This window comes from Sus scrofa, chromosome 13, assembly GCF_054392235.1.
Source record: "Sus scrofa isolate SSC_HxYL_T2T_F1_AM1 chromosome 13, Sscrofa_HxYL_maternal_Yorkshire_Landrace_v2.0, whole genome shotgun sequence".
Lineage (NCBI taxonomy): Eukaryota > Metazoa > Chordata > Mammalia > Artiodactyla > Suidae > Sus > Sus scrofa.
Window position 1 is genome coordinate 66,142,020 of NC_139395.1, and position 19,754 is coordinate 66,161,773.

Sequence of the window (19,754 nt, forward strand, 5' to 3'; positions counted from 1 at the left end):
ATTCAGACTCTAGCATGGGGTGCAGGGAACAGACAACCAAAGAGGTGGCTCCAGTGCAAGGTTCTAATTTTAGAATTTGTTTGCTTTTGCGATTGTTGAATGGCTCACAGAGATTTGCAGTAGAGAACCATAGTGAGAGGTGTGTGGGCTCTGGGGCTCCAAACCCCAGATCTACAGCTCATCAACATCTGGACTTCACTCATTTCACTCCCTGTCCCTGTTTCTTTATTTAAATAAAGAGAATAAATAAACATGAGGTGTGATAAGCAAATAAAAGGTACAGTTATCAGTGTGATGACGTGACTAATTCTCTGTCTTCTCTCCCCTGTCCTCCCTTTTTTAAAAAAAATGAGGCAGAGACATGATCTCATTATTTTTTCATATTTTCAGATTTCCTGCTTGGCTCACTAGGAAATGAAAGCACGTTGATTCTTGATCCAGTGTTAGACAGCAAACATCCTTGTTAATAGGAATATCATTGCAGATGGTGCTTAAAGATTGCAGATCCAGGGAGTTCCTGCTGTGGTCAGCAGGTATCTGTGAGCATGCGGGTTCGATCCCTGGCCTCCCTCAGTGGGATCCCATCTTGCTGTGGCGGTGGTGTAGGCTGGCAGCTATAGCTCTGATTCTACCCCTAGCCTAGGAACTTCCATATGTTGCAGGTGGGGCCCTAAAAAAGGAAAAAAAAAAAGATCTCAGATCACATAATTTCCAAATCATCTATTTAAATTAATGGATGATTTGAACATGCAGAGTTCTCCCAAACATCTTTCTCTTCAGAAACTAAGGGCCATGGATGGAATTCCCTGGTGGGTGGCTCAGCAGGTTCTGGCGTTGTCACTTCTGTGGCTGGGTTTGATCCCTGGCCTGAGAACTTCTGCGTGCAGTAGGCACAGCCAAAACAACAACAGAAGAAACTAAGGTCCATGGTTTATCATTGATGTACCTACAACATGTTGAGCATTTCCTAGGACAAAGTGGGTGCTCAATAAATATTTATTGAATGAATCATTTTTAATAAGAATATCTTAATTTTTCTATTTTTTATTCAGTATTTTGTCCATATCTCAATGAGCCAGTGTTATTTGCTGCTATTAGGAGCTGAATAAGCTTCACTTGGAATGGTGATTATTTTCTACATTTCTGTCACTAGCTTCATCAGTAATACCTGACAGTTAAAAAAAAATACTTGATAAATGTCAAAGAATCAGGTATTTATGTTAGGCACTATTTTTTTTAAGGACACGTAACTTAATTTCTTCATGCAAAGGTTTAATTTTTCCTTTATGTCATTTTATAGCAGTATTACTTGAAATTACACAGGCTATTACTTTAAAATATTGGTTATCTTATCACTTTACTATCAACATGAATATACACTTTGATTATAGGCAAGACTCCCCAGAGTGTAAATTAGATACAGAACACTAATGTGTACTGAGTTTATTATGACTGATTGGATTTAATCAACAGACAGGAAGGAATTCTGTGCAAATATTATTTTTCTCATTTCAAACCCTCTTTGCTCAGCATAACTGAAGCAGGATGTCATTAGCATAAGAGTGAGTATTGAGATGCTTTAGAAGTTTGGGAAATTTGACTTTTGACAAATTGAACAGATGGTGATCTTTGGAATACAAAGAAGTTTGATTTGTTACAGTTTTGCTTATTTAAACACATTATTTCCTGCTTGACTTCTCAGTCCATACACATAGTAAAAATACAAATTAAAAACACAATTGACACATTGAGTCAGAGGTGAAGATTCTCTGGGCTAGAAATTTTGTCCCTAGCCAAGATAACCATTGAAAAGGCATTGGTGGTTGTCCACTATCATGAGTTACAGATCCCCATCAACATCTTAGTTTTTAGTTATTCATTATGAATGAATATGATATTCACAAATATCTCTAGACCTTTCTTGAGCTGACATTTGTTGTCAGTCTGCACAGCCTCTTCAAATACCATGGGTTTTTTGTTTGTTTTTTGGGGTTTTTTTTTTTTTGCCTTTTAGTGTGGGCGTGTTTTTTTTTTTTTCCGACCCCCACCCCTGCCTCCCCGGCATATGGAAGTTCCCAGACTACGCATCCATCTGGAGCTACACCTGCCTGCCTACACCACAGCCACAGCAGTGCAGGATGCCAGCCACATCTGTGACCTACACCACAGCTCATGGCAGTGGCAGATCCTTAACCCACAGGGAGAGGCCACAGATCCATCCTGCATGTTGGATACTAGTCAGATTCGTTTCTGCTGCACCACAATGGGAACTCCCAATACCATGTTTACAAAGCATTTGCAGTTTCATCTCCTGAAAATAACTTTTGTCCTACAACCTGAAGTTCTTTGAGGCTCTAAGGGCTGACTTCTGATGCCTTACAGTGTCCTGAAAGCGTCCTGTTTCCTTGTATAACATGGATCGAGTCCTGTTTTTTGCAGGCACTGTGCTATGTACTTTACATACCTTGCCTCATTTAATCATATTAACCTATTAAATAGGTAATAGAAATATCTCCATTTTACAGATGCAGATCCTAAGACTCATAAACTCATAAACTCATACTGAGTTGCCCACAGTAAAGCTATGAGGTAAACATAGTGCACGGGGTACATGTGTGTCTACAGCACACCACCACACTGTGCTGTCTCCAGTTGAAAAACAATGCTCAGTTTATACCTGTAAGAGAGACTAAACAGCTCTTCACTTATTTATAAAATAGTGAACCTTGCAGATGTGCGCTGCCCACAGGCTGTAGCCACTGCCCTGGCTTTTACCACACGTACAGTTTATAGAGTTCTCACACCTGACAACACTTCTGCCGTAGCATTGTGACTGTCCGCAGGAGACGGTCTATCTCTGCCTTCAGCTCAGTTTTTGGAAATCAAATACTGACTTTACATGGATGAAATAAAAAGTCTGACTGGCAAAGTATCCCTTTCTTCTTGACCATCCTTTTTCCAGTCCCCTCTTGGACCATAAGGGATGGGCTGTTTCTTTGAGCTGCTGATATATTCTGCTAGGCCACTCAGAAATGAAAGCTGGGGAAGGATGGATTCACCTGTCTTAGTTGCCGGGACTTTAGCTAAGGTGTTCTGTGGAGGCCACTTCTAATAGCTGAATATCCTTTTGCTTTAAAGTATTTTAATATCTTGACTCTTGCTTGGAAGAAGGGTGAAACTGATGTCTTTGTTGATGATGATGGGATTATACCTTCCAGCTTCCATTCTCATGTGGTTATTTGTTCTTCAATCTTAATCGCTTAAAAAATCAGTTTCTGGGAATTTCTGTCATGGCTCAGCAATAATGAACCCGATTAGTATCCTTGTGGTTGCAGGTTTGATCCCTGGCCTCGCTCAGTGGGTTAAGAATCCAGCATTGCCGTGAGCTTTGGTATAGGTCGCAGACTCTGCGTTGTTGTGACTGTGGTGTAGACTGGCAGCTGTAGCTCTGATTCAACCCCAGCCCAGGAACTTTCATATGCCTCAGGTGTAGCGCTAAAAAGAAAAAAAAAATAATAATATGGTAAAACAGAAGTCCACATTTTTCTTTTTTTTTGGTCTTTTTGCCTTTTCTAGGGCCGCTCCCACGGCATGTGGAGGTTCCCAGGCTAGGGATCGAATCAGAGCCATAGCCACTGGCCTACGCCAGAGCCACAGCAACACTGGATCCGAGCTGCATCTGCAACCTACACCGCAGCTCACAGCAACACCAGATCCTTAACCCACTGAGCAAGGCCAGGGATTGAACCTGCAACCTCATGGTTCCTAGTCAGATTCGTTAACCACTGCGCCATGATGGGAACTACCACATTTTTCTTTTAAAATAAGTTAGGAGTTAATCACTAAATTGAGAGGAACACCATGATTTTAAAATCCTGAAGTGGAAGATTTGGCTTGTAAAGTCCTACTGTGAGTAACTTTGCCTGCCCCCGCCACCCCCCTCCCTGCCTTCCTTCAATGACAACAGCCTTATCTTTTCCTGTTTATTTACCTAGATAGGAAAAGTAATTGCATTTTGACTAAATTTCTCGTTTAAGCAAATGCCATCAAAGTGGCATAATCTCAGTCAGTGTTTCCCTCCTCACGTTTGTGTTGTCTCATGAACTTGGCGTATTTGGTAGCTTGTGGTCTGCTTATTGCAAATACCTCACTGCCAGTTATAGATAACAAAGAAACAGCCTCTGAATTGCCCTTCATGCAGAGCAAGTCTTTCTTTTGGAGCGAACTCTAACAGAGATAATATCAGACAGCTCAAAGTAAGGAACTCATCTCTCTTACTGATGATTATATTACACGAAAGACCAAGGTATGATTTCATACATTACTCCCTTTCATTCATTGCTTAAAAATCTACTTCATACAACATCTGAGAGGTTGCAGATATTTGTATTCTAAGGACAGGGTTTTCTAAACAGTTTTTAAAAAACTAATTTTTCTGTACATATTTGTATAAGCATCTAAGCCATTTTTTCATAATGTCAACAATGAGCCTAGATCAAGTTTACCTGGGGTCATCTTGATCTCTTCTCCATTTTCCTTTCCAGCCTTAAGGGACTTCTTTGTGAAGCAGGTACAGTGAGCAGTCTTTCAGAAGACCCTGTACCATCATCATTACAGGAGAATCTTTTCTTGGTACTTGAAAAAAATAGAAACAGGGTGAAAGAGATAAACGTGATTGACTGGTACTGAACAGTTATTTCTGCAGATGGGTAGTCATTAAAAATTTCCCTCGGTCCTGCTGTGAGGGTTTCAAATTAGAACTCCTGGGCCAGTTCCTTGCAATTTTGTATCCTAGTATTTTATCCATGAAGGTGAGTTGTGTTCAGTGAATACAAGCTTCTAAATGAAAAGTATATGATTGTGAGTTCCACTTATGCCAGCAGACTTCCTTTATAATTCAATGCCATCATCAAATTGTATTTCCGAGCTCCTCCCTTACCTGATCTTTTTTCATCTTGTCACCCTTCCTCCCTACCTCCGTTCCTCCCGCCTTCCTTCCGTCCATCCATCCATCCATCTAGCAAATATTTATTGAGCACTTACTCTATGTCAGGTGCCGAGAATGAAATAAATACAAAGAACCCTGCCTTCAAGGGTGAAAGACAGTTAAACAAGCAAATAAAATGATTATAAGTTGGATTGAGGTCTATAAAATAAAGAAACAAATATTTGCCGAGAGAGCAAATAGTAGGAGTGTGTGTTGATGCTTTAGGTAGGATTGGGCAGGAACGCCCTCCCTGGGGAAGAAACGGGAAATGTGTGAGAGGTCATCTGAAAGGGGCCGGGGAGGGGCGGGGGGGAAGCCAGCCCTGGAAAGGAGTTCTCTGAGCTGTTCTTCTGTCCTTCCAACCCAGTCTTCCCAGAGGCTTCCGTAGGTGAACTTGGGCAGAGCCTCTTGCATCTTCCACTTTGTCTTCCCCATGGAGCTTCTCTCAGAAGCTCGGTGCATCCATACCTGTTAAGTGGAAAGGCCTTTTGGTAGCATCTGACATTTCCCAGAACGTGAGCAAACTGGCACTTGGGGAAAAGAGGGGATATGGAAAAGAAGGGTACTCTGGAGGATACTTTTTGAGTTTCTTAACCACTTTCATGATATTCATTAATTACCTCATTGTAAGGCTTTCACTCAGCATTCAAAGCATAGTCGTAGTAATTCCAGGTGGATACCTTTAAAAATCAAACTGTACAAGGAAAGACTTTTTTAACAAATAAAGGGAGCCTTCATTCTTGGGTGTTTTCCTGCTACTTTGGGGGACATTATTTATGTACACTATATTACATATGGTTATACATATTATAATATGTTATACAGTAGTGGTTCCCAGGCCTGACTTCACATTGGTTTTTTGTGAGACTCTTTAAAAATATGGAATTTAAAACCATACCCTTGGAGAGTCTCATTCAATTATTTGTTTGGGGAAAGATTTTTGACGTTCATTTTTTAAAATACTCCTGTGTTGATTTTAAGGAGATGGAGTGAGGAGAAGGGTCCCCAGCTGCTTCTGATAGGAATACAGGTTTGGTACCATGGGCTGGGATCCTAATGAAACATTTGAAGGCTGGGTAAATGCTTCCTAAAGTGTATGTAGAAGGTATTTCCTGGGTCACTGTGGTACTTGGCACATAGTAAGTCCTCATATGTTTGAGTTCGCTGAGAAGAGCAATGACTATGAAAAGAAAAGATAGAAGAAAATGATGTGCTTTGGGGGCAGTAAAACATTTGATATCCAAATAAAATAAGAATTCTGACTGTGATGAAACAGTGGCTCTACTTTTCTTCAGCTGAGTTTCAGACAGGATAAGTAAAACCTCTTATCTCTTCTCTAACTTGTTTGACATGGTGATTGAATTTTTCCTTCCAGAAAGATTGCAAGGCCCAAATTTAGTTAAAAAAAAAAAAAAAAAAAAAAAAAGGAAAAAAAAAAGAGAAAAAGTTGGCTGTCACTTGGGTGTTTGATAGTTTTAAGTTCCATTTTAGTTAAGGGTGTCTTTGAAAAAAGGTCAGTAAAAATTCTGATGAGTCTAGTTGATTTGCTGGAATTTGGGTCAAGGAGTAGTAATTAAGATTTGAAATGTATTAGAGTACAGATAGTGTTTTTGTTCTCTGTTCATTGTTACATTGTAAAAAATATTATTTTTCCTTTTTCTCTGCTACCAATTCTTAGTGTGTGTTTAAATTTTAAGGTTTTTGTATATATGGGTGTGTGAGTGTGTGTGTATACATGTACATTTATATATGTATATGCACTTAGGATACACATCTGAGAAGTACAGGTGTGAACAAGAGAGTTGCTTACATATTATAGATTAATTAATTTTAAACATACTTATTGAACATCACCTTTGGACTGTTTATTCTACTAGGTTCTAGGGATACAATGCTAAACCAAACAGACATACTTCCCTTTCCTTAGAAGATACTTGTTGAATAATTACATGATTATTTGAGAGGCAGTATTGCAGAAATGTATGTGATGTTTTGTGAATTTTGTAGATGGTTTCAGATGTGTAAGTCAAACTTTATTCCATTTGTTGGTGGGTTATTTCATTGCTATGTTTTGGAAGATTCCCCAAGAACACTAGTAAAAGATAGATATTTCTGAAGTGCCATGAAGAGGTTGAACACATGCCCCTTAAAGGTAATCTTATTTAAACACTTACATAAATGGTCAATGGATAGCCTTCTTGGGATGGTAGATTGTCCAGGACAAAATATCAGGTGATGTCATTGGCTGAATGTGCCAGGGGAGCATTTGGCACCACATTGTGTTCCTGCTGGAATGGCTGGAATTGATACCATTGGTTTCATGGTCAACACTTGAGAGTCCGCAGAGGATACAGATTTTCCCTATGTGTAAGCATGTAATAAATCAGGGTTTCAGTTCTAAAACTTACCGGGTACCTTGTAACTTAATGCAGCTTCAGATAGTGTCCAAGGCGGGAGAGAGTACAGCTTGGTCTTTCAAAACATAATCCCTTAGCGGTCCTGATATAGTCATTTCCTATTCTCCCTATTTTCTTTGATCTTCCAATTTCTTTATCTTTTTTTTTTTTTTCCACTTTGTTGCATTTCCACTGGTTCTCTAGATTGGCCAGCGTGCATCCAAGATAGACAGTTCTGACCACAATCATAATCATAAGAGCTGTTTTTTAATTGAAAGCTTACTCTGTGTCATAGACACTGTGCCATATGCATTCCATATACTGTCTCCTTCAGTTCTAGCAGTAACTCCTGGCATCACCATTTATAATTTCCCCTTTCTCAGGTGGAGAAACTGGGGCATGGAATTTAGTAAATTTGCACAAGGTCACAGAATGGGTAAGTGATTGGGATTTGAACCTGAGTAAGTTTACATTAGAGCCCTATGCTCTCGATTTTTATGCTGTTCTGTGCTAGAGGCAGGAGAAGAGAGGTGTGAAGTAGGTTAGTAAGGAAAATAGTCAAGCATTGTAGTCATCTGTTTACTCTAGTTCCCTGCACAATACCCTGTACATACAAAGTACTCAATAACTATTGTTAATGATTGCAGTTACTGCATCAGGGACCTGGATTCCCCCCACCCCCATGTTTTCTATTAATTGGTCTTTAGGTTTTTACAAGTAATCTACCTACTTTTACCCACTTCTCCCCACTTTGTCCCTTCTTGCCTCACTCCCACCCCCACCCCCACCCCCAGTAAAGAATCATCACCTCCTACCAGGACTATTGCAGTGGCCAATCTTTGCTTCTCCTCTAAGTGGTTCTCAATATAGCAGCCAGAGGGACCTTTCTAAAAATTCAAATCTGAGACCATCACTTTCCTGCCTCCAACCTTCCAGTGGTTTCCCTGATCATCTTAGAACAGAATCAGTGACCCTTCCTTGGCTTCCAAGATCCTGACAGTCGTGTTCTAGCCAGTGCTTTAGTCTCAGAAATGCCCTGGTTTCCCTTTCTCTCTCCTCCAGCCGCAGTGGATCTTCCCTTTTAACTCCCCATCTCAGGATTCTTGTGAATATTGTTAAGACTGTTCAGAAGACTCTTCTCCCACACCCCCTCCATACCTGGACCCTCTACCTACTACCTCCAGTCACATCTAAGCCCAGAGGTCCCTGCCTAAGTCAAGCCTTTTCTGTCCCTTGCATTTTAAGCTTTCCCAGATCCTTGTAGCAGTTATCACAATCTCATTATTTATTTGAGTGATCATTTAATACACTAGACTGTAAACTCCAAGAATTTACACAGTGCCTGGGATATAGTAGGTGTTCCATCTGTATGTATTCAACAAAAGAAAAATGAATGAAACATGAACAAAGAATAAACAGAGTCAGAAATAGTTTGCCTGAGAGTCCTGCCTAGGTATTTTCTCTTATTAAAGGGAAATTTTAAAAAAATTCATTACAGTGTGAATTTTGAAGTTGAGAATAGCTTATAGAGATTGCATTGCATTCCAACCATTTACTTTGGAGACAGGCTCTTAGGCACAGAGAGGTGAAGTAAATTGCCCAGGGGGCACAGCTAGTCCATGTCAGTTGTCTTTGTTCTGACCTTTGCATTGTATGGGGAGAGAAACAGGCATGTTTTCTTAACTCTGCCGGGCAGCTTTGTTGTGCTGTGTCTGTAGGAGCTGCATCAGTATTTGATAATATCAGTGTTATTATGTCATAATTTTTAAACTGTCTTTTGAGAACATGTTATTGTCTTTTTTTCTTGTTGTATATCAGTGTGTTTAGGATTTAGTTGGGTGACAGCCTAAGAATACATAGAGGTATGGCCTAAAGATGCCACAAGAGATAGTGTCTGAGGGTAAGGAATGCCTTTGGGATCTCTAGGCTGTCAGCAGGAGAGCATGTAAGCAATCAGGCTCCAATTCCAAAAATGCCAGTACACGGATGCAAAGCAGCTAGAGGTGTGTGGGGACCTGAGGCCGGAGAACTCCCCAGTTGCGAAGGGGTACAAGCCATCCCATAAGCCTCCTAGATTAGGTAGTTCCTCTAAGTGTTAAAAATTTACTGGTAGGTGAAATTACCTGTGCTTTCACAACCTCTAACAACATGCAGCTGCTGCAAGCCCCCGCTGCTGGTCCCTGCGCTCAGGAGGGCTAAGTAAGCATACTGAGGTGTCGCCCAGGCTGCTGGGTTGGATTTCTGGCAGTGCCTGGGTCCTCGCCTAGCCCCCTTTGCAGGGTGAGGCAGCGTTTTTTGTCCTGCAGGTACAGTAGGTACTGGATTAAACAGGTCTGCCATTGCAGACAGACACCAGGCACCGTTGTAGCACGAGCTGTGTTTGGATTGGAGTTTCCAGGGCCTTATCAGGAGCCACCCCTAGTGACACAGCCAGTGCCAGAACTAACTTTGACTTTCACTCTTCGCCAAGGGCTTGCAGAACACCTTAAAGGAAAAAAAAGATGGAGGCGCTTAGAGTTCAGATGTTCATGCCCTGTTCCTTTGAAAGCTTGTATCTGTAAGTGAAGTTTTATTCTGGAAATAATCCCAGGGCCACTTAATGGGAGTTGTGCTTTTGCTTTTTGTTTTTGTTTTTGTTTTTTAAGGGGAGGACAGAGAAAGGGAAGGTTTTATTGGGAGTTAAAAAATACTGGAACTGTTAGTCTGTGGCTGTGGCTTTAATCGGCTTCAGCTGTAAGCTCTTGTAGGTGGCTCTGACAAGGATAACAGCTAATTTGTTGGGGGGAATAGAAATGTTAGCCCCATTAGCCCTGCCTTTTTGTTTAAAATAGAATGTTGGTCTTAAATTAATAATGCCTAAAAAGGACTGCTTGGAAAATCTGAGTGAGAACAGAGCTTGATTTATGAGTACCAGGTAGACTGTAGCCCAGCTTTGTGATGAATTAAAGAGGGTTTTCTTCAGGAAAACGAGTGTGCTTAGTGACATTTGTCAAAATTGCCCCATTGCAAATGCTTTGGATTTTTGCTTTCTCCTTTTTTATCCTTCTCCCTGGCTGTGGAATAGTGACAGTTGCATTAATAAACGTCTCATTAGCATTTCTGTATATTGATTTTTTTTTTTTCCTCTTTGAAAGGAAAACAAAACATCCAAACATCAGAATCATCTATCTGGCATAGAAATGTAGAACAACTTTCAAATCAACACTTTCAAAGAAATGCTAAAATGGAGAAATGGTAAATGGATGATAGCTCCCCCCATCCCCCACCCCCCCTCCTTCAACATTTACTTTCAGTGTTAGGTGATAAGATTAGAAAACAATACTAAAAGCTGTATCCCTAAGTGAATAGGCATTCAAGCAAATCAACTTAAGCAAAAGCCACCTCTGGAGCTTAATAATTATTTACTGAACGTTCCTGGGTCATGAGAGAGGTTCTGATTAAGTCAGAAAAGCATTATGTTCAGCAGCTTGTGAAGGTGTGTTTAAAGATGGCAAGAATAATGGAAAAATACTAAATGTGGCAGAACTATTTTTAGAATTTGATTCTTAAAAAAAATAAAATTCTCAGAGATTTACGTGTGGTGAAGCTTCCTAATGTTCAGTAAATACATCTTTAAAAGATTTTAGTAGTTCTTAAAGTGATTTCTAATTTCTTACTCTGTTTTTGCTGTGTTTGAGATTTTTTTCATTGTATGTGTCATTTAAACAGTTTAATTACTCATATCTAAAATGATAGAGCATTTTATGAAGAATATGCATAATTAGATACTTGAAATGTCATCATGTTAGAAATGTTATAAATTTCTACTTTGTAAATCAGATAATAGTTAAGGAGATGATGGCTGTTTTTTGTGATTCATACCCCACAAGAATGTCCTCGATAACTGAGCAATTTTTAAAATATTATTTTAAGCAAATTAATGGATATCATGAATGGATAAAACATACTATTCTGATGCAGCTTAAGGACAGTAGTGATGTCATCCTTGAATTTACACTCAAATTTTTTGATTTTTTTTATCTTAAAGTATAGTTGATATACAATGTTATGCCACAAATTAATTCTGAATTTCAACTTCTTATGCTTAATTGATTTTGTATTTTTTTTCCAGTACTTGCCATAGGAACATGCTTCCCTTATAAACCCTGAGAATGAAATTCTTAGGACACGTCTTTGACAAAATTGTTTACTGAGCTGTTTGTTGCCCATTGACTTCTTTATGCCTGTTATTTTAGGGAGGGTGTACACTATGAATTGTTTCTTTTGGGTTTTCCTCTAGGAAAGCAAAGAAACACTATAGCAGAAGGCAATATTGTAAGAGATTTGGCTTCCTAGAAAATAACTTGTCAGTTTTAATGGGTTTCAAGTTCTTAGGAGGCTCAGAGGATATGAATTCAGGAATTAAAGCACAGCACAGAAGAATCCATTGCCTAATTTTTACTTATTGTCCGCATGGTTTGTTGGCCATGGTTTGTTAGGAATCTTACTTGATTGACATATTCAGTTCTCAAGCTATGACAGAGGATCTTTTTTCCTACTTCTATTTTGCACAGGACACAATTGAGTTTGGGGCAGATGAAAGAAAGATCCTGCCCAAGTCATAGAGCTGAGAAATGATAGAGCTGAAATTTCAGCAAAGTATTACGGGTCCAGGGCTTATGTTTTTCTCTGTTCTATGGATTTTTCATTACAGATACTGAATGAATAGATGTTTCTTCCTTTGCCAAATTGAATGCGTTTCTCCAATGCTCAGATTTCTGAATTATCCAAACTATAACTCCTTTGAGCTTTTGAGGGGCCATGATTAGTCCATTGCCATAATATTTGTCTGTCGCATGCATTTCCTTGTAGAAGTTTCACTATTGATTATAAAGTGACTGTTATACTCTACTAGTTATATCCATCGATTATATGATCTATTCTGACTTGAGAAATCATAAAGTGTGGAGGGGAAGTTTGTCTCAAAATTAAGATAATTCATTAGGTCTCTGGAGCTCAGAGCTTTTTGGAAAAATGTGTTCTCTGTCACTGGATGGTTCAAGCAAATGGTTTGACTAAAGATTGTTGAGCGCTGAGGTTTAGTATTATCTGATTTCAGGAGATGGGGAATTTGTTAAGATGGAGACACTAAATTTACTCATTAGATAGATGCTTATATCATCCTACTATGTGATAAGTATTATTCTAGGTGCTGAGGAATTTATATGTGAGTAAAACATAAAATTATCTGCCCTCATGGAGCTGGCTCTACCTAGTCCTGAAGGGCCAGGAAAATTTCAGCTCTATCCTAAAGTCTAGACCTCATCCTCATGGTTCAAAGTGGCTGTGGGGGCTGTAGCCATTATAGATAAATTCCATGAGACATGATGGCACAAAGTGCAAAGACAGGTATCTCTTTAGGGAGAATCTTTGTAAGTATCACATGACCTTTCTGCTTAAGTCTCATTGGCAAAACTTTGGCATGAAGCCATCTTAGCCCCTGGAAAGCTGGGAAATGTTGTAAGTGTCATTGTACCAGCCAAAACAAGGAGAAAATAGAATGGATACTAGATTGTTTGAGTTGTAGATCTTAGGGTGAAACCTTGATTTTTTTTTTTTTTGAATAAATGATATTTTCTAAAATGTCACAAAAATGAGCTTTGGTATACAGAAGCACATTGAGAGTCCTTAGTAAATCAGTATCCAATGTCCAAGGTCATTAGAGCTTCAGGAATGGTTTGATCCAGATGTTCTGTGTCCTCTAAACACTGGCTCTTTCATTCTTCCTTCTTCTCAGTCCTCTGTTCCCTCTTTCAGTTTTTATTTCTGTTTTATCTAGTTTGGCTTTCTTTTCAATTAGGTTCAGGAAAGTTCCATATTTCTATCCTACCATCTTTCCAAACCTTAGTGTAAAGAGAAATCTTTTACCTCAGTAGTTCTAGTCAAAGGCATAGGGCTGACTCTTACTGGACCATCTTGGAGCACAAGCCTATTTGATGGGGATGCTGATTGGTCAAATCTCAGTTGTGTTTCTGTGTCTGGAGTTAGTAGCACCACCATAACCCACCTCATGAACTGAAAGTGAGGAGGCTGTTTTTTCAAGGTGAAATCAGGGTACTTTGTTAAAGAAGTGGGACAGGTTGTTGGGCAGGCATCAGTAACATGTGACCGCCACAAATCATGACCACTGTTTGTAAGGCTGGCTCTTAAACCATGACAGGTGCACAGATTCACTGCTCCTGACATCATAATTGGTACTTTTGTCTTGATTTCCACGCAGTATTGCAGACTTCGCCTCTTGGTTGGCATGTCCTAGACATGCAGTAATTGTTAAGTGATGGTAGTCTAAGGCTTCTGAGACTTTTTGGACAAAAAAAAAGTTGTGATGTTGTCTAGACAAGTGTACAGAGAATGCCCTGGGACTGGGGTGATTTTTTGAGCAAGGATAGAAGGGCTTTCTGTCTTTAAAAAGATTTTTCCAAATTACTTTCACACTCATGTCTGAATTCTGTCATTAGATTGCCATAGTTCTGGGATAAAAAGTTCTTCCTTTTGAAATACTCTTACGTGGGATATCTTGTCATGCCATATAAATTACTTGCACCTTATAGGGGGTGAATTTTTCAGAGCCTTTTAAAACATAGCATCTCAATGTGAATGTGATTCCATCATTGGACAGTGTAAACAAGAATTCTGAAATGTAGTCTAGTGAAAGGCAGCTTGACAGGAGAGTCTGGAAGCATGAGTGTGGGGCACTGCAACTTCATCTCCTTTAGAGCCGTTTGATATTAGGCTGTCTGAAATAATTTCTCTGAAGGGAACTGAGTGTTAAGGGTGTGCAAAACCTTAGTGGCATCTGTGGGAAATGGAAGACAGTTTTGAGCCTAGAAATGGCACCCTCATATTCTTAGTAGAAAAAATCTGTTGGTAAGAGATTGACATTTTCTTGGTTGGCATGTATAGAAGTGGGAAATTCTCTGGGAGGGGTAAAAATAAGCAATTTTTAAAAACCTGATGATGGGAGTCGTGCTCAGCGGTTAAGAACCCAACATGGTGTCTGTGAGGATGCAGGTTCAAACCCTGGCCTCCCTCGGTGGGTTAAGGATTCAGCATTGCTGCAAGCTGTGGCATTGGTCACAGATGAGGCTCAGAGCTGGTGTTAATGTGGCATAGGCCAGCAGCTGCAGCTCTGTTTTGACCCCCAGCCTGGGCCATATGTTGCAGGTGTGGCTATAAAAAGAAAAAAAAAAAAATCGGATGATGAAATTTCCTGGAAGAACATTGGTCTAATAGTACAGTGGTCTGTTAAACATTTTTGGTCATATCTTCTAGTTAAAGTAAGGTTTTTTCACAAACTCTCTCAACATTTTTTTAAAGGTTTTTATTTTTTTCTGTTATAGTTGATTTACATTGTTCTGAACATGTTTTTATTATACTTGTAAATTATGTACATGTGCCACTGTACTAATATTATATTATAATTACAATATTTATAAAAATAGAAAATTATATGGGTAATTTTATATAAATAGAAAATTAATGGATAAAATTATAATAGAAAATTAATGGATAAAATTATATAAATTCTATTTTTTTCTTCTGGTGTCCCCAGGGTATCATTTTTTGTACCCCCTTTGGAAAAATACTGATGTATTGGGAGTCATTCATTTTCACTTTGATTTTGATATAATCAATTATTGAGATTATCCTCACTGGCACTAATTGAAGGGTTAGTTTAAATAATATTAATTCTGAGCAGATATGGAGAGTCTTTGTTTTTTTCACACTAACTGGGGTCCAGGTGTTGAAAATAATGATTTCAGATTTTAACTGGCATATAACTGGTGGTTCTTGCTCTTTAAAAGGCTTTCCTCCTTTTGAACTCTGCAAAGTAAAGAGCTCCAGAGGACAGGTGTATGGTCCACTTTGGACTCGACATTCTCCTTATGTCTAGCAGAACCTGGCCCTTGGAAAACATTCAAATATTTATTGAAGGAAAAAGAGGAGAAAGACAAGCTGCACTTTGCAAGCCTTTTTATTCTCTTTGTGCCTGAAGCCTATAGTGTTTATTGTCAGATCTGGTAATGTTACCCAAAACAAACAAACAAACCCAAAACAAATAAACTAACCCCAAAACTAGGTGTTTGGCACATTTCCATTTTTTTCCTGACCACTTAAACCAAGGTTGGTGATGACTGAGGCCCTCAGGATCTCAGTGTTTTTTTTTTTTTTTTTTTTTTTTGTCTTTTTAGGCCCACATCTGCAGCATATGGGGGTTCCCAGGCAAGGGGTTTAATTGGAGCTACAGCTGCTGGCCTACGCCGCAGCCACAGCAATTCAGGATCCTTAACCCACTGAGCAAGGCCAGGGATTAAACCCAACTCCTCATGGATACTAGTCAGATTGGTTAACCACTGAGCCGTGACGTGAACTCCAAGATCTCGATTTTTTTTATTATTATTATTACTCAGATGAATTTATCACATATGTATCCAAGATCTCGGTTTTTAAAGCCAAGCTGTGCACTCTGGTACCTCCACATTTACATGGGTTATATTCTCATTTATTTTAAGTGAAATATGTATTTATCATATATGTCATATATGCCATATATCATAAATGCCATAATTTCACGTGTATATCATATATGCAAGTAGCAGTAAGAAAATATATTGTCACTTGCTTCCACCATACACAGTTAAAAAGTTATCCTTACACTTACAAAGTGATTACTCTGGAAGCAATGGAAAGGTTAAGATAATGGAAGGACTGATCCTTCTGAAATAGTAGATACCCAGATTGTCATTTAAAAAGATAAATCCATTTATTGACTTTTATTTCAGCAATCTGTGCACTTGGGCTTACTTTCTAAAGACTCGTAAACATTTATTTTTGCTGACAGAACAAGCTGGTTGGGGCAGTTTTTATAGACTGAGCCTGTAGGTTCTTTTGCTTAATGATGGAGTAGCTCTGTTGTAACCATAAGGATCCGTTGGTGGTATTTGGACAGATGTGTTTGTTTGGTTTTATAGGCCATTTGGCAGGAATGAGGAGTCCTTTCCATTTCATTCCATTCAACATGTTGGGCTCAGTATCACAAGGACTCTTCACAGCTCTTGTCAGGGTTCTGGGAGAGGGAGATAGAATGTGAGTTTCCTCAGATGTGGAAGAAAAGTGTTCTCATTGAAGAATCCAAGATGTGGGTTCATGTCTCAGTTTTTCCTACTGCACAAATGGGTGATCTTGGGTGTTTTAGTTTCTAAACATGGCTTTAGAATCAGCTGCTGAGTGATTTCATTCATATAAGTTTCATTTGTATATATGCCCAGGAGTGGGATTGCTGGGTCATTTGGTAGTTCTTCTGTTTAGTTTTATGAGGAACCTGCATACTGTTTTCCACAGTGGTTGATTTTAAAGAGGGTCCTCAGTTGGTTTTGTGGCAGCCAGCCTTTTAGTCATCATGCTTCCTAGGCTTTATGTCACCTGAAGTCAGAATTTCTAGCGATAGCATCTGGATATTTTGATTTTATTTATTTATTTTATCCCCCTTTCTATTTTTTTTATTTTTTAAAACATTTATTATAGTTTATTTGCAATGCTCTATCAATTTCTGCTGTTCAGCAAAGTGACCCAGTTATACATGTATATACACTCTTTTCTCATTATCTTCCATCATGTTCTATCACAAGTGATTGCATATAAGTCCTTGTGCTGTACAGCAGGACCTCATTGCTTATCCATTCTAAATGTAATAGTTTGCATTTACTAACCTGAAACTCCCAATCCATCCCACTCCATCCCCCCACCCTTGGCAACCACAAATCTGTTCTCCATGTCTGTGAGTCTGTTTCTGTTCTGTGGATAGGTTCATCTATATCATGTTTTAGATTCCACATATAGGTGATATCAAGAGGTATTTGCTTTTTGTTTCTGTTCTGTAGATAGGTTCATCTATATCATATTTTGGATTCTACATATAACTGATATCAAGGTATATTTGTCTTTCTCTTTCTGATTTACTTCACTTAATATGAGAATCTCTAGATGCATCCATGTTGCTGCCAATGGCATTGTTTGGTTCTTTTTTATGGTTGAGTAATATTCCATTGTGTATATATGCCACATCTTAAGCCTTTCATCTGTCAATGGACATTTAGGTTGTTTACTGTCTTGGCTATTGTGAATGGTGCTGCAGTGAACATAGGGATGCATGTATCTTTTTGAATACAAGTTTCATTTGTATATATGCCCAGAAGAGGGATTCCTGGATCATTTGGTAGTTCTCTAGTTTTATGAGGAACCTGCATACTGTTTTCCACAGTGGTTGATTTTAGAGAGGGTCCTCAGTTGGTTTTGTAGCAGCCACCCTTTTGCATCTGGAAACCCCAGTAGCTTAACAGATCCATGAAGTAGTTTCCTTTCCTGTGCATGAGGTTCATTATCATGCCTTCCTGTGTCTTCATTGTGTATGCAGGTCAGCCATTGTGCTTTCCTATACATAACTACATTGTATCCAGTACAGGTACATGCTAGGCTTTGAGTTCTATCAACTGAATGATTATCATGAAGATTAACTCTTCCTGGAAGAAACTGTGAGGACTTTTATATCTTGTGTGAGAGTATTATAATAAATTATTATAGTAAATTATCTTCTCTCTCCATCCCTTAAAAACTTGTTAAAATTCTCTGAATTAAATAGGGATTGCCTAAACCTTCAAAAAATCTGCTATGCTATGCTTCAAACTTGCATATAGGCTTATTAAAATTTGCTTCCATGGATTAAAAAAGGAGCATGTTCATGGTTTCATTTATTTTTTTTTTACTACTAATTTTTTAACTTGATTTGAGTTTCTCTGACCTATGTTCTGGTTATTGTGCTAAGCTTTTTACATCTATTACAAATTTTAATCCTCCCTATAAAGCTGAGAGGCAGATGTATTAAACAGTCTATAAATTAGGAAAACCAAAGTTCAAAGAGATTGATTAATTTGGCCACAGTCACTGGCTAGTAGGTGGCAGGGCTGCAGTCTGCCTGAGGAATTGAAGAGAGGAAATGCAGAGGAAAGTTTATCAGCTCCTTCAGCCTAGAACCTGAAGTTTAAACTGACAACCAGATTCATATCTTGAATGATCATGGTATAGAGATTGATGTCTGATTCCTAATATCTGGTGAAGGGGGGTTGGCATCATTGTTTTTTTTTTAATTTTTTATTAAAGTATAATTGATGTACAGTGTTGAACCAATTTCTCCTGTACAGAAAAGTGACTCAGTCATACATATATATATATGTATTATAATTATTTTCTATTATAAGAGATTGGATGTAGTTCCCTGTGCTATACAGTAGGACCTTACTGTCTGTCCATTCTAAATGCATCTATTAACCCAAAACTCCCAGTCCATCTCACTCCCTCCTCCCTCCCTCTTGCACCACAAGTCTGTTCTCCATGTCAGTTTCAGGCATTACTGTTAAAGGCGAGGAGAGGTCAGGTAGATGTCCTTTGGATGGCAAGGTATTGATTGGCATTTCTGATATATTTAAGTGGTTGATCAAGGCAGTGAAATTAACTTTTTGAATTTAGAAATATGCCAGATAATTTGCAGCATGGGTCCACATACCTATACCAACACAAAGAAGAGGGAGGTTTTGAAGGTTAAAAATGTAAGTTTAGCCATGAAGTAGGAGCCCAGGTCTGTAAGTGCCTGTATTCTAAGTCACCCTGCTTAGCACTTTAACTTAGCTAATGTTAGCTCACTCATTCACTGCAGTACATTTAGGGGGTGGGTTTTGGAGATTCTCAGAGGGGTTGAGTGGCTCATTCATGATCAGGCTGCTCAGCAGTATCTGAACTAGAGAACTTGTGTCCAGTTGATGGCCATCCTCCTTGAGTCACCCTTGATCGGTTCTCACATCTCAGGGAAGTTGTGTGCTTGGCTTCTATGATTCTGGTAAGTGCCAGCCAGTAAAGGCATTTTCCTGCCCTGCAGTTGGCTTTCAAAAGGTGATTTCTTACTGTGAGATGCACAGCTTTGCTAGAATCAGATCGTCTAGATAATTGACTTAATTTTAAGGCATCTTGGAAAAATTACATGACCCTGGCTTTCCAACTCTTAACAGATTAGAAACCAGGTATTCCCAGCAGCTGGCCCAGAGGAAACACCCAATAACTATTTGTTGAATAAATGACCTTTACATAATCTGATTAAAAGGAATCAGACTGATGGAATTAGGATTATCTAATGCAGATTGAGCTTCCTGGGCTCTGGATGAGTTCAGTTTGCTTTTCAAATTAAATATGTTGGGACATTCTTCTTGCCTATCATTAGTGGTTTAAGTATCGGGCCCTCATTTTAAAACTAAGCTTTTGGCCACCTGTAATGTACTCACGTA

General features: G+C 38.9%; 1 protein-coding gene across 15 annotated transcripts in view; it reads left to right on the forward strand.

The window, feature by feature from the left end:
* The window catches only part of MITF (melanocyte inducing transcription factor), a 243,903-nt gene that overhangs the window by 125,015 nt on the left and 99,134 nt on the right, over positions 1-19,754 (forward strand). For 5 of the 15 annotated variants that reach the window (XM_021068588.2, XM_084987177.1, XM_084987178.1 and 2 more), the window contains exon 1: positions 9,816-9,940. In XM_021068588.2, coding sequence (XP_020924247.1) covers positions 9,885-9,940 — 56 coding nt within the window. In that variant the 5' untranslated portion in view covers positions 9,816-9,884. 15 annotated transcript variants of the gene reach the window in all.